The sequence below is a fragment of the Sinohyriopsis cumingii genome, chromosome 15 (assembly GCF_028554795.1).
Source record: "Sinohyriopsis cumingii isolate HCF-2022 chromosome 15, ASM2855479v2, whole genome shotgun sequence".
NCBI classification, from domain to species: Eukaryota; Metazoa; Mollusca; class Bivalvia; order Unionida; family Unionidae; genus Sinohyriopsis; species Sinohyriopsis cumingii.
This window is the reverse complement of record NC_142975.1, coordinates 86,956,802-86,972,645: the sequence shown is the minus strand read 5'-3', so window position 1 is coordinate 86,972,645 and position 15,844 is coordinate 86,956,802. Positions and strand designations below refer to the sequence as shown.

The following is a 15,844-nucleotide window of genomic DNA, read 5'->3' as shown; positions in this document are numbered from 1 at the left end:
GATAAATTATATTTTTTTTAATCTGTCACAGTTCATTGCTCTTAAAACCCTCAAGATCTTATTAATTACATTTTGATCTCAAAGTCAGGAAGGGAAGAACTAGAGTTAGTTTCAAAATAGTTGCTGTTCAGCTTCTTCTTTCAGGATGGATCTTAATGCATTTGTTTTCATTTTTCAAAAAAATAAATTTTTTTCAGATTTCTCACTGATGGGGTGGCTAAGTCAGTACAGTCTGGATCCTAACATGGCCATTCCAGAAAAGTACCAGAACTGGCTTATGGAAGCAACTGGATTGGCCAGCTTTCTGAAATCAGATTCCTGCAGATTTTCAGAGACTAGGTTTACCCCAGTGGATGTCAAGGGCTGGAACACAAAAGGTGGGGGATGGGCATAGTAGATTTATATTCAGGTTAAAGTAAAAGAAACATTAAATCCTTCAAAAAAAAATCTTTGTTTTTTTTTTTAATATTTCTTTGTGAAAAGCAACATGTTGTGTATTATGTTATCATTCTGATTTATCCTTCAATTTTATATTTAACATGGGGACAGATGTTGTACCACACTAGCTTTGCACATCTACAGTGCCAGGCTAAATCCCCAATATTCACAAATGCAAAGGTTTATATCTGCCAATCAATGGTTTGAGCTAGTGTTTCCCTACCGTTTGCTAATATCTGGACTGTCATTAATACTTATTATAGGTTGGTATAATTTTGGACCATTTAAATGTATTATAACTGTAAAATCTACCATAATTTTGTATTTTAGAATGCAATGCCACACTACAGCTGCCTGACTTAAGTGGTTACACAGCTGCCCCTCTGACCTGTCACATCACTAACATATGTACTGCATTAGAATGCTGTGTGAATGTGATGAGAATTGGAAGGACTATAGAGATATCTGCCTATTTGGATACATGTAACTTTGTCATGAAAGTGGGCATTGAGAACTACATACACAGCGTCTCTCTGTTTGACTATCAGTGGGGACAGCAGGAGAGTGTCTGGCTTCTGGGAATATTTAGACTTGAGTAAGATATTATTAAAAAAATTATTTTTGTATTACTACTATCATTTTAGTTCTGACTCATTTAGCTTTATCAAGTGCTATTTATACTATTATGTAAAAGTTTTCTTTAAATCTTAGACCTAAGTTGGGTATTTTCTCATATATTTCCACAAAAGACCGTATTTCTTTTGTGAATTAATCATACATTTAAATCAAATATATTGTATTATACACTGTAATCTTTCATTAATTCCATAAAGTGCAATATCACGCTAATAAACATTGTGATTGGTGAAGGACTTCTCTTTAATTAGGAATCAATAATATAGAATTCACATACGGTAAATCATTCCCTTACGATCTTCCCCATGTAACCAGTCCCCAATTAGAACTCTGTCCAGTCATTTACTTTTTATTTCTTGACCTAATTAGGACATCTTTTCTCAGGAACAGATTATAGTCTTCACAGGGAACTTGTACTCTATATTCGAAATAATAAAGTGCTTAGGTAAGCACATAGTTCTTACAGCCTTGAAATTTCTTTGAGTACAGTAAAACCTGTCTTGATCGACATTAATTATGAGTGACCCCCTGTAATTTACAACCACAATCATCAATTTTATTATATAAATGCACTGTCATCAGTGACCAACTGCAGAACATGACCAGTGGTCATGATTTTCTTGGAAAATAAATTTTGAATTAGCTGTGAATGATTGTTCACAAAAGCAAACAAACCACTATTGTAGTGACAAAGTCCTGTAAATCTCCACTATGATTAACCATTGCTTTGTTTACCTTCTGGACATGGAGAATCAGGTGGCACTGGATACATTGACTATGTCCATACTATGTCTGTCCTAAGTATACCTGTCAACTTGTATGACTTGCCTGTAATTTGTAATAAAAAATACTATTTTCTTCAGTTATGGCCGTACAACTGTTTTGCGTGTTTTTTTCTTTAAAAAATGTACATTTTTGTTTTTTATTTTTGGGGGTTAATCCTGGGAGTCTGGACGTAATTGTTCTTAAAATCAAGCATTATCCAGAACCTTTTTTAGCTATGTACAAGCAACATGGGGATAACTCTAATATGCTTTGGAAAATTAACGTTAGGCCCGGAGATCAAAACAGGTCTTTTTTTGCACTATACCCTGTGTTAAAGTGATGTCATCTTGCATAAAATTATTGGTTTTTATGTCAAGTAAAACCCCAACTGTTGTGAATCTGGCATTATTTTAATTTTAGCACACTTTTTAAGGTGAGTAAAGGCCTGATGACATATTTAAATTGCATTTTATCCTTTTATTCTGCCAAACATATGCTCCATATTTTGGAAAATTGTAACCTATGCGTATTGCCTGAAATTATGTTTTGAATTAAGATATGTAATCCAAACAGGAAGATGCATTGCCAGCATGGCAGAAGTCATACAGATACTATGTGATATCATTCTCATGGCTCGAAAATATGTTACACAGCAAATTTATATCAACTTTTTGACCTAAATCAGTAATCCATATAGCAAATTGACAACTTTTCAAACACCAGATGCACAATTTTAATAGAACTGATCACCAGTTTATGAGGTACAAACTTCTGGCTGCAACTTTGGCATTTTTTAAAATATTTTTAGATTTCATTTTTTGGACAGCTCCTGGTATAATATCTTAGGGTTTATTGGGGGAAAATTTTTAATAATGAGACCATTATAAATCCCAACAAGTTAATATTACACCTTCAAAATTAAAAAAAAATACATGCATATTGTAGGAAGTCACTGAATACAGACACACTAACATCAGTTTTTCAGTTTAAAATAATGATTGACACATGCTGCATAGACTTCAAAACCCCTGATTACATTTTGAAAAGTGCAAGGGTGAATTTGTTGTGTATAATAATGTGTGTGTGTTACAACACACTCAAAATGACAAGAATGAAACAAAATAAAGTTTCAGAGATGTAAATAATTATGTAAATGTGTGTAAATTTAGTTTGTACATGGCATTTGTTGTTTTAAAACTGTTGATCTTATATGATGTATGAATACATAATTTTGTGTAACGTTTTTTTTGTCTTTGTAAGGTTTTTATTGGTCTGGTGTACACGTTTTCATATTGGGGTTGGGTTGACACATATGCTTGAGTCACAGATGAAAACACTTGTTCAGGAGAACACTTTGCAGTTATTAGCTGAGGGGAGTTTTTGTCCCACTATTTATCAAATCTTTCTAGTACAGCAGGCTTTGAATTTACAGGGAGATTTTTCTCCCAGTGTTCAGAAGATCAGTAATAGCAAGTCCTCCCACATGCCTGATACTAACATCATTGATTTATTCTACTGATCATAATAGCTACCTGCCACAGTTTTGTTGCTGACCAGCCACACACTCCAAACATTGGTACCATATATATATGTTTGAATCTACCTATGTTGTTCATGCAAAATTCCCATCTGATCCAGATTTTGCTTTTACATTTTAGTATGTTGTCATTTGAAAATGTTGTCACAACAAGACAGCATTGATTCTCAGAAGTTGTACCCAGTTGTTAGATATTTTGATCACACAAAGGAGGTTGTAGCTAAGGCTCTTTTGTCAGTTTCAGCATGTTGTAACTAAGGCTCTTTTGTCAGTTTCAGCATGTTGTAACTAAGGCTCTTTTGTCAGTTTCAGCATGTTGTAATTAAGGCTCTTTTGGTCAGTTTCAGCATGTTGTAACTAAGGCTCTTTTGTCAGTTTCAGCATGTTGTAACTAAGGCTCTTTTGTCAGTTTGTTTGGTTTGGTACTTCATGGAACAGCAACACAAGTAGGTTATTTCATCTGAGGCAATTGGAGTAAAGTGCCTTGCCCAAGAACACACTTTGGTAGCTGACCCAGACAGTTCTGATGATTCAAATCTGCACCCTTTTTGATTGCGAGTTGGGCTTGCTAACAACTGAGCCACTGCAGCTCCATTTCCAGCATGTAATGGAGCCACTAATGGGAAAAAATATTTTCACATTATTAGATAATGGTTTGAAATAGAAAAAATGTAAGCTGGAATAACTTTTGCATTTGAATCAGACAATGCTTCAGTGAAGACAGTCCCAATAAAGATGTGTTTTGACATGCCTAGAGTGAGTCTCACATGTTCAAACCTTTTGATATATTTAGGAGCTAAAAATGGGTCTGACAAACTGCCAGTGAGTTTTGACGACTTGTTAGTGGACATATATGATGCAGATAAAAGTACAATAGACAGATGGAACTGAAAGGTCTTGTGTAACTGGGTGGAAAAGAGAAGAACATATTTATTATTTATTGAAGCATTGTGTAAAAAAGATGGTAACTCTTCGTGAGGGTATAAAGAGGCAGCTGGAATAGTGTCAACATTTGCAGATAGAAACCAAAAAAAAACAATGCTTGAGGCCAAAAGGACTGAAATTAAAAGTTGTTGGTCAGAGAAGAAGTCAAACTGTGACATCATCCTTTCTTAAAGCAGCCAATCCTAATTGTTTCCATAACATTGTGATAAGGAATGTATTTCCAGAGAAAGTAAAAATTGTATTATGTTTCTTCGAGAATACTTACCCTATCACTGTTAATGACACGCTCCATGTGAGCATCCTTGTTCATATTTTACTCAAGCTTAAAATGGTAAGGATCTGGTATACTGTTAGCCACCCAGTATTGGAAAGGGGAGGTAATTTCTTTTTCCTGTGGCTGTGTTTTATGTACATGTTAAAGACAACATTTTTCATGTTTACAGGAAAGCATGATCTATGAGGTAGTAGAGTTTGTTAATGTGATGGGTAAGTGTTTTCTGAGAAACATAATTTACTAAAAGATACACTACTCCATATTTGGTAATGATGAAAGAAATATGTATTCTTGCATCCAAATCAGGATCTTTTTTTTTTTGTTTTTACAGTTACAGGATCTACAACTTTGATGCTCAGAAGATCTTTGTTGCCAACATGTCCCTGAGCATTTGTTATGAGAGTTCTGCATCCTGTGCCATACGTATCCCCATTCTACTGAACACACAGCTGCAAAAAGTACAATGTGACTGGAGCTTTGGATTTACAAACCCAAGTGAGTTTTCTTTCTTTAATTTAAAATACACTTTGGATTTACAAACCCAGATGTGTTATCTCTCTTTAATTTCAAATACACTTTGGATTTATAAACCCAAGTGAGTTATCTTTCTTTAATTTCAAATACACTTTGGATTTATAAACCCAAGTGAGTTATCTTTCTTTTATTTCAAATACACTTTGGATTTATAAACCCAAGTGAGTTATCTTTCTTTAATTTCAAATACACTTTGGATTTATAAACCCAAGTGAGTTATCTTTCTTTTATTTCAAATACACTTTGGATTTATAAACCCAAGTGAGTTATCTTTCTTTAATTTCAAATACACTTTGGATCTATAAACCCAAGTGAGTTATCTTTCTTTAATTTCAAATACACTTGCTATCACATCATTGACAATGTATCAGAAGTCTCTCAAAATTATTATATGTCTCTCAAAATTATTATGTCTCTCAAAATTATTATATGTCTCTCAAAATTATTATGTCTCTCAAAATTATTATACGTCTCTCAAAATGATTATATGTCTCTCAAAATTATTATATGTATCTCAGAATGATTATATGTCTCTCAAAATTATTATATGTCTCAGAAGATATGACCATCCCTGATTTTTACATAATGTTGGCATATTTTAATTTATTAAAGCCTTATCCAGTGATAAACCTATCCCCTGCTTTTCATTGACACTGTCATCCCTCTGGAAAAAACACTATTATAGGTCTCAAGTGTTTGATATTTTGTAACAAAACACATTTTTCATTGGGTAATAATTTACTGAATTTTAAGAATGATGGAATTAGTAATAAAAATTTGCCTGTTGGATGAAGTTTTTGGTGCCATTCAATGAAATAAAAGGTGAAATTCAAATTTTCTCTTATTTCAAGATCTGCAGAATGCCTAAATGTGTGTATTACTATGCATATTTAAAAGATCCACAAAATGTCTAAATGTGTGTATTACTATGCATATTTAAAAGGTCCACAGAATGCCTAAATATGTGTATTACTATGCATATTTAAAAGATCCACAAAATGTCTAAATGTGTGTATTACTATGCAAATTTAAAAGATCCACAAAATGCCTAAATGTGTGTATTACTATGAATATTTGTAAGATCCACAAAATTCCAAAATGTGTGTATTACTGTGCATATTTAAAAGATCCACAAAATGTCTAAATGTGTATATTACTATGCATATTTAAAAGATCCACAAAATGTCTAAATGTGTGTATTACTATGCATATTTAAAAGATCCACAAAGTGTCTAAATGTGTGTATTATATTAATATGCATAATTATAAGATCAGATTCCACAGAATGTCTAAATGTGTGTATCATATTAATATTCATACAGGTATTTATAACATTTTCATATATATAGCTTGTTTTTATAGATCTATTTAAGTATATGCATATATGATCCATGCATCTTGAAAAATTACAGCTTTCTCCATCAAGAAATGGTATGCCAGTTTAGGACAAGCTGTTGGTAGCAGTCTTGGTGAGCAGTATTTGAAATTATTACTTGAAGATATCGGTATATCACGCTACCTACTGGACAGCCAGAACTCCTGTAACCATACTCAGAACAAATACAGCAACAGTGTGAATGGCTGGACAAATGGTGAGGATAAAGAATATTTACTTTATTAGATATAATGCAGTAATACATTATCATACATTTGGATGAATGTATGTGTGGCCTAGTGGTTAGAGCATCCGCCTCGGATGCGGGAGGTTGTGGGTTCAATCCCCGGCCGAGTCATGCCAAAGACTTAACAAAAATGGTACTAACAGCTGCCTCACTTTGCACTCAGCATTAAGAGGTTAGTGTTAAGACTGGTCTGCCTGGTGTCAGGATAATGTGACTGGGTGGGACATGATGCTACATGTCTGCAGCATGATGCCCCAGTGCTAGACATCACTATAAACTGCCACACTGCAGATATCGTAGCGATATGACTGAAAAATTGTTAAAGCTACATTAAAAATCCAAATCACACACACACATACATTTGGATGATTTACAGCAGTGGTAGTATTGGTATAATTTAACCAAAAGTGGACAAAAAGTAGACTACTGAATGCAGATAGTAACATTGATAATGCAATAAAGAATGCAAAAAGAGACACTCCCAAAAAAACCAGGAATGTAGATTTGTCATTAAGTTTTGTTGCCATATTCATACATGCCAACCATTACACTTTTGGCATAATCAGTATCCTTTTTTTTGTCAAATTACATCTTACCTTTGACTATATATGGATTTCTATTTTTTGATCCATTAAAAAGTTAAATGTAAAGCAATAAAAAATTGTCATTTTTATTATCATCTCTTTAATTCCAATAAAATAAACCTGAGAATATTCTTGAAAAAGAGACTGTTGCATAAGAATAGCATAAGAGTACTACAGCAGATGTCCTAGACATACATGTGGTTTCCTTATTTTCTATTTATAGCAACTGTATATGACAAATTTCCAAGAAAAACTATGGGTTTCTTCAGTGTCAAACTTTGTCTCACAGATTCATTTATTGATAAGATATTTCAATAGAGGACCAGTCTATGCTTTTAAAGAAAATTGCACCAGATGTTAAGGGAAACAGGCTTTAATAATATGACATGTGGATGTTATTATACTGAAAATGTTAGAGCAGATGGATCTTTTGAATCTTAAAAGCATGTCAGATCAAAAAAATGGACAAAACAACACCCCTGTACAAACTTTGAAAGAAGAATATTAGAGTAACGTAAAACAGCACTTGGATTGAACACAAGATCATCATGCTCATGGCAGAAAATGCATGAATTCACAATCAGTTAGCAAAAGTTACACATGTAGTTTAGTTACAGTGAGCATTGAATATAAATAATTTGCCAGTATATTTTGTGCTTGTGTTCTGGATTTTGCCTATTTGTGACAAGAATTTTGACAGGCTGCAGAACCAGGTTAGTCACAAACATTCATGTACAATTTTCCTACAGTGTACTGTAATTATGGCATGTAATATATATAGATTACACTTTTAATGCCCAAATTACATTGTTTTGGCCACTTACATTAGCTAAATGTATGCTTGTACCTCATGGGGGGGTTGACATGTATGCATATTTGTCATAGATATAAATCACATCATGTAAATATCAGTTATGATAACAAACTGGAGTTACCTAATCTGAATAAAATTAATTATAAGCATAGGGAATTCAATTCTAATTAAATAATTATAAGCATAGTAGGGTATTTGATGAATACATTTTTTAAGATGAAATGAGACATATATAATCCGGATGAATGTAGTGGAACAAGAATTTAAATAATTTAATTACTGCTTGACAGTTATTGCTGAATTGAAATATATATATATATATATATATATATATATATATATATATATATATATATATATATATACATACATACACCATTACACCATTACTTTTACACTCCATGAAGTACATTAGAGACACTTTAAACCATTACCTTTACATTCCATGAAGTACATTAGAGACAACCCTACACCATTACCTTTACACTCCATGAAGCACCTTAGAGACAACTTTACACCATTATTTTTACACTCCTTGATGCACCTTAGAGACAACTTTGCACCATTACTTTTACACTCCATGAAGCACCTTAGAGACAACTTTACACCATTACTTTTATGCTCCATGATGCACCTTAGAGACAACTTTACACCATTAGTTTTACACTCCATAAAGCACTTTAAAGACAACTTTACACCAGTACAACAAAGTACTCAGAATGGTAAACTGTTTTGTTTTTGGCACATTATTGGCTCTCCCATGGTGAGGAAATGGAAACTGAATTCCTTTCCTGATGACACATTGTGGCAGCCAACCTGTGCTGATATACAGTTGATCTGCACGACTTCTGAACATGGACATATTAAAAGCCTGTCAAATTGTAAAGATCTGTCAAGATTGTACTAAACAATTTCACAATAACTTGTATTGTACTTTTCCAGGATGCAGCCTAGATTCCTCAATTACAAATAATACCCAGCTTAGTGCAAGCAACAGTGTGTGTAGCATCCCCAGTTTCTGTACAGGAGTTGAATGTTGTACTGCTGTTCCAGAGCTATTTGTCAACCTCTTTACAAAGGTGTTTATTGATGCTTGTAACAAGGTTATGACTGTTGCCATAGAGAAAATGACATTTGAGATCTCCCTGTTGGATTATCAGTGGGGCAAACAGGAGGAAGTGTCCCTACAAGGGGTAGTCAGAATGAGGTAAGTTGTTTTGCAATGTTAAAATTAGCAAATGCTTCTCTTGAGTGACCAACTTGTCTAAAGGACTCACCTTTACAGATCACTGCTATCTCAGTGTCCATGTGGGTTCAATCTTTGTGCTTGGACAAAATGGGTATGTTAAAAAGCTTTCCTGTAGCTTCCTTGGGTTGGTGGCTCAAACCAGGGTCTTCCTCAGTTCTTCCTCCACCAGCTATACCATGCAGAGAAATGCATTAAGCCCACGATGTCAACAGCAATAACAAAAACCAAATGCTGAATCAGCAAAATTGATGAAAAATTATTAGCATTCATTGTTAAGTGGCAACAACAATTGGCAATAATTTTTGTTTATGAATTATTTTATTAAAACAGCTGCTGTTTATTTCATTCTAGTGGTTGTTTAAGGGAGGAGAATGCTGTGGCCCAAGTTTCACTAAACATCTCAAAATTTCTTCTTCATATTGAGATTTTGAATATCATTATTTTATTAGTAATTATAGGTTACTGCATTTGTATGGGAAAATATGAATGAGTTTTTTCAGATTAATACTGCATGACCTTTGGGAGTGAAGTATTCATCCAAGAAAGTGAGTTCATATTTTCCCATAATAATAGTAACTTTTTTATTTTGTACTCTTTTTCTTATTCTCCTAAGGCTTAATTATATTAAAATACAATACAAGAATCAAAGTAATTGAATATGTACTGTCTTCTAAAAAAAAATACACAACTGTAGATTCATGAATATACAATAACATTATTACTTCATTACTGCATCTCTCACGTTTGTTGTGGACATTGCAAATATCATGTTCATTCATTTGCTTCTTTGATAGTTTCATTTCTGACTCTGTACACTCATCCACATTGTTCACTTTATCATATCTTCTTTCAAGCAGATGAAACGGCTGCTGTAGTTCATCCAAATCTAAGAAACTAAAACCTAAAGCATCTACTATATGAGCATGCATGGTTTGTTTACAGAGTAGTTCCTAATACACTATACTATTTTAGGCAAATATGTTGTGCATATGTGTGCAATATCAGTGTGTTTATACTTCATGATTCTGACAATGTAAAGTTAATTAAAAAAAAAGGAATATATAAAAAAAAAAAAATTTTCCACAGAACATTTTACTGGCACCAGGGATTATAATACAGTTAGAAATTATTAAATTTTCCTGGAAATAGTCTTGCCTTATATATAACATTGTGAGGATTTTCTAAAATTTTGGAAGTGTTGGACTTTTTTTCTAGAATAAAGTCATTTAGATGTATTTAATTTCTACCTCTGACAAAATTTTTATAATCCAAATAATCTAAAGTTTTAAATCAAGATAAAGTGAAATTGCAATTTGTAGACTTGGTGTATGAATTTTAGTAAGATAGGGACTTGGAATTATTAATGGTTATGATTGATACTGAATTGGTTTATCCTGATTACATCACTTACTCAGAATTATGTGATTTACCCAAGTAACTGTATCTTTCTGCAATCCTTAGTTTCAGAACTCTAACATTATAAGGTGCTTCTTTATAACATTGTTCCATTTATATGGTTGGTATGGATTGTACTTCCTGAAAGTAGTTGAATAATTAAATGTATTAATTACTTCATTTTTTGTGGTCTTCTTACAAGGTAGTGTACTCTGTGACTCCCATAGATAGCATTACATCTCTCCCTCATTATAACATGGTAGTTAGGTCCTTAACTGCTGACCGCATTATGTATCGAACAGCAGCATAGCAAAAATGATTAAAAAATTTGACTGTACATGTACTTGTTTGTGTATGTGGGTGTGTGGGTGGGGGTAAACAAAACACCAGTCAAATGCATAGTAATTGTGTTAGTTTATGTAAATTATTATTTTTTCACTGAATGGTATTTATAAATTTAATTATGTACAATTACACCAAGCATTAGATTGCTTTCTTTCAACCCATATTGTTGCACATATGATTAAAAACAAACAATGGTGTAAACACCTCATTTTAATAAATATATATGCCAGTTGTAATTTATGTCTACAGCTGCATTAAGTTTAAAGTGATTTAAAATGTTGGAATCACTTCCAAAAAATGATTAAATTTAGGTTGTTCTCTAGGCCACTGCAGCCTGAATTTAAAGCTTCATTCCATTGTAAGTAAGAGATCAAAATCACATATTTACCACTATTATTTTGTGATTTTACATGGGTTATTTTATACCAGGTTCTTTTTTAAAAGTAGAGTCTATGTGATTTCTCAGCTGCATAATTTTCAAGGGCTCAATATCCTGGCTTTCTATCCATAATAATCCTTGAATGCAAATATATTTTCGGAAACAGCATTTGGTGTTTCCTGCTGGTAATCCTTGTCACTGTCAGTAGTTGATCCTACTTCTTGTTGATCGGGATCTGAATGTTCTCCTTTGGTGCCTAGGAAGAACTGGACAATGTCAGAGTTTTACATTAAACAGTGGGGCAGTCCTGAGATCCAATGCTGAACATCATTAAATTAGTTAACACATTAACACCTTGAGGTTATTGTCGTTTTCGTCTGAAATTTGACTAGAAAACACATTTTGAAAGCTATTTCTGAATACATCCGAAAACACCAACTTCCATGTGATCTTGTAATAAGATACCACCTAGTTGTGTTAGAGACATTGTTTTTCATTGGCTATTTGGCTTGCGCATGAGAAGAAAGGTAAAAGTTGGATTTTTAATTTTTTTTTATTTTTTTTGCTTCACGGACCCATTTATTTTCATATTGAGACCACTCTTTATTCCAAATGCCCATCTTATCCTACTTTTTGCAAAGGTTCATCTGTCTGTTTGTAGTTCGTACTGGTTTGCCTTAGATTTGAGACCAAAAAGTCTAAAATCCGGACACAAAATCTGATTCCGACCTAGGGCGAATTTTGGGTAGAAAAAATCGGGTCCAAAAAATGAGGTTTTTCCCTCTCTATTTGTAGTGCAACTAGAAATTCCAGATTATTTGGTATCATTGTAGAGCTACATCTGTCTACCTTTCTATAATACCACCCACTTTAGTGTATCTTACATGACCATGACGCTACAGAGCTCGGCAGTAGGCTACTACCTCCTGCCACTTTAACTCTTTACAGGGGTTAATGTGTTAAAAGCACAGCTGTAGCACAGCTTTAGCCTGTTTGACATCATATTATTTATGGCTCACATGGAGATAGTTATAATGAGTACATACATACATACATACAGATACATACATAACATACATACATACGTAGACACACACACACATACATACATACATACATACATACATACATACATACATAAATACATACATACATACATACATACATTACATACATAGACACACACACACACACACATACATACATACATACATGTATGTAATGAAATCCAAAATAATGGCTGGTGTGATATGCCAATTCTGTAAATGCATTTCTAGTTTAAATTTATTGATTCCAGCTTCAGCATTTCGGATCTGCCCAGTGCTCAGGTGTACATCATTAATTTGAACCTGAACATTTGTCTGTCTGCCATGGAGAGCTGCATGTACACAACTACGATTTTCCAGAACACACGGCTACCCAAGCCTCTTTGTAACTGGAGCTCTGGATTTACACAACCAGGTAAATTCTTTGACAGTTTCAATATTGTAGATGAGAATTTGTTTAAAAACAATTATAATATTTTCATCAGTTCTGGTAGTCAAGGGAGTAAGTGTAACATTGTCTTTAAAAACATGCTGCTTATATATTTATTTATATACATAAATAATTAAATCAGGTTTCGTCAGCCCCTCCCCATCCCCTCAAAAATGAAAATGCCTGATAGTTCAAGAGTCCTAGTCAGGCAGAGCAAACTGCAAACTTTCCTTTTTTTATGGCTTAATAAAATTAAACATAAGAGTTCTTGTAAATAGATTAAACCTTCTCTTAACTTTTATCAGGTTTTTCACTGGCTGCCTGGAAAGTTTCTCAAGGTTTGACAACTCTATCTGTCCTGAATGTGGCCCAGTTGATGGAGACTCTTGGGATTGCAGCCTATCTGTTGGACACGTCTTGTTCCATCATAAGTGGACCATTCAGCCTTGCTGCAGCAGGACAGATTTATACAGGTAAAACAAATAACTTGTTTAGATTAAGAGATAAAAGGAAAAATTATCATGAGGATAGACTTAATACTGTGAAAGTTGGAAGCTATATGTTTTTGTAAAGCAGAATTATAACATTTTATTTTGTTAGCCTTGGTGATCAAAACATGGTATTATGAAAGATTTCCTGTCTCTAGCATGAAATAAGCAAAAATGTATGAATATATTGACATCAGTATGATTATATTTGACATTATTTATCAGAAATATTTGATAAGGACCACACGAATACCCAACCAGTTACATAAATGCTGATTGCATCTGTGAAACATGAAATTTTCAAAACACTCATCTGACAGCCTTCATCTTTCTGGCCTAAAGATCTTGCCAGTGATTGAGTGAAGTCGTTCTGCTGGTCTGCTCTGTCTGATGATATGGGGATTGAGATGCATGGCTAATGTTGCTATATATACAAAAATTCTACAAAAACCTAGACCATGATCCAACACTGGAATATGCAAAAACCATCACTAATATTATTGACAAGGCATACAAAATCAGGCACATAGACCAGCAAACGAGAAACTACTTAAGTCCAGAAAACCCAAGGGCAGGTAGATTTTATCTTCTACCTAAAATCGACAAACAAGGAAACCAGAGCAGACCTATAATCTCCGGTATCAGGCATCCCACAGAAAGGATATCAGAGTATTTGGATCATTTTATGAGACCACATGTCCACAAATTACCATCATATCTTCAGGACACGACAGATTACCTCATAAAAAGCAAAGCAAGCGAACCATTGGTGCCAGATACATTGCTTATTTCCTTAGTCGTCACATCTTTGTATACTAACATACTGCACAACGAAGGGATACAGGCGTGTAGAAATGCATGGGAAACTAGAACTGTAGACAATCAACCCACACACTTCCTAGTCCAACTCCTGCAGGTTGTCGTAAAACTTAATAACATTGAATTTAATGAAGAAAACTACCTCCAGATTAATGGAACTGCAATGGGTACAAAAATGGCCCCTTCTTATGCTAATATTTTTATGGGAAAACTGGAGGGTGAACTTTTAGCATCAGTTGAACTTACACCATACCAGTGGGTACGCTTTATTGATGATATAGGAATGAAGTGGCAACATGGAAGAGAAAGTCTGGATGATTACTTATCAAAGGCAAACAACTTCGATCTCTCAATAAAATTCACGGCAGAAATCTCCAACTTGAACCATGTCTTCCTGGACACAACAACCAGACTGGTAGAAAACAAACTCCTTACAGACATCTACTCCAAACCAACCGACAAAGACCAGTATCTCTTCCCAAGCAGATGTCATCCAAAACACTGCATTAGCCAGGCACTGAGAATGTGCGAAATTTGCTCCGATGATGAAACATTCCTAAAAAGGCCTGAAGAGCTATCTAAACATTTAATTTATCAAGGCTACAAAATATACCTGATTACGGAGGCAATGCAAAGGGCTAAACAAACAAACCATGATGACCTACTAAAATATGGAAAGAAGGAAAAAGCTGATAGGATACCATTTATCCAGACAACCTCAAAGTAGGTAAAATCATTGGGAAACACTGGCCCATTGTGGAATCATTGACGCACTCCACAACTTACAGGTGTTTCTTTGGAAAGGTGACTATTTAGTGATAGCTTTTGAAACCTGTTATTAAAGTTCAATTCAAATAAATTTAAGAAATTTTTCAGCTTCTTAAGGAGACTTTGAAGGTCCACTAGATCATAAACCTTCTGGTAAATCATTACTGTTCCAACCAATGTTCCATCATCTAATGCCATTAGGCACATATATGTTACCTACAATAGTAAGGCCATTTCATAAGAATTGTTGTGTCTGAAACCTAACTGATTTTCATGGAAAGAGTTTGTGTCTGTTTAATGTAACATTTTGGTCAGTAGTTGTTGATTTCATCGTTAATTCCAGTTTTTGAGAATGAGGCATCACTTTAGCTAATTTCAGTTATTTAGGGAACTGAAGATTCTTTGTACTGTGATTACATTAAATGAAAAACACTCTCAGCAATTAATGGAGCAGCATCCTTTAGAGTTGTGGGTTCAGTCTGATTGAATCCCCTGGACGTGTTCCATTTATTTGCTTGGGATATTTAAGAATATAGTCATAGGTCATTGGTTGAGTTTTAAAGTCTGACCCACTCCCACTTGCAGCCTTTAAGAACAGATGTCATGAAGATCCTGACAAGTAAATTCAAGAACTGGTTTCTTCAGGTTGGAAGCTGTATTAGTAAACAAATCATTTAAACTATTTGCCATAGTGTTAGGATTTTTAAAAGTATTACCAATGGATTTCGGTGAGATATCATAATGCATTTATTTATTAACTTTTCCAGCTCCACACC

General features: G+C 33.8%; 1 protein-coding gene across 1 annotated transcript in view; it reads left to right on the top strand.

Moving 5' to 3' along the window:
• The window catches only part of LOC149782249 (uncharacterized), a 665,894-nt gene that overhangs the window by 282,742 nt on the left and 367,308 nt on the right, over positions 1 to 15,844 (top strand). The window contains exons 100-106 of the mRNA XM_089935099.1: positions 198 to 377; positions 769 to 1,033; positions 4,927 to 5,090; positions 6,542 to 6,721; positions 9,092 to 9,356; positions 12,815 to 12,978; positions 13,299 to 13,466. Coding sequence (XP_089791225.1) covers positions 198 to 377; positions 769 to 1,033; positions 4,927 to 5,090; positions 6,542 to 6,721; positions 9,092 to 9,356; positions 12,815 to 12,978; positions 13,299 to 13,466 — 1,386 coding nt within the window. The remainder of the gene's footprint in view (positions 1 to 197; positions 378 to 768; positions 1,034 to 4,926; positions 5,091 to 6,541; positions 6,722 to 9,091; positions 9,357 to 12,814; positions 12,979 to 13,298; positions 13,467 to 15,844) is intronic.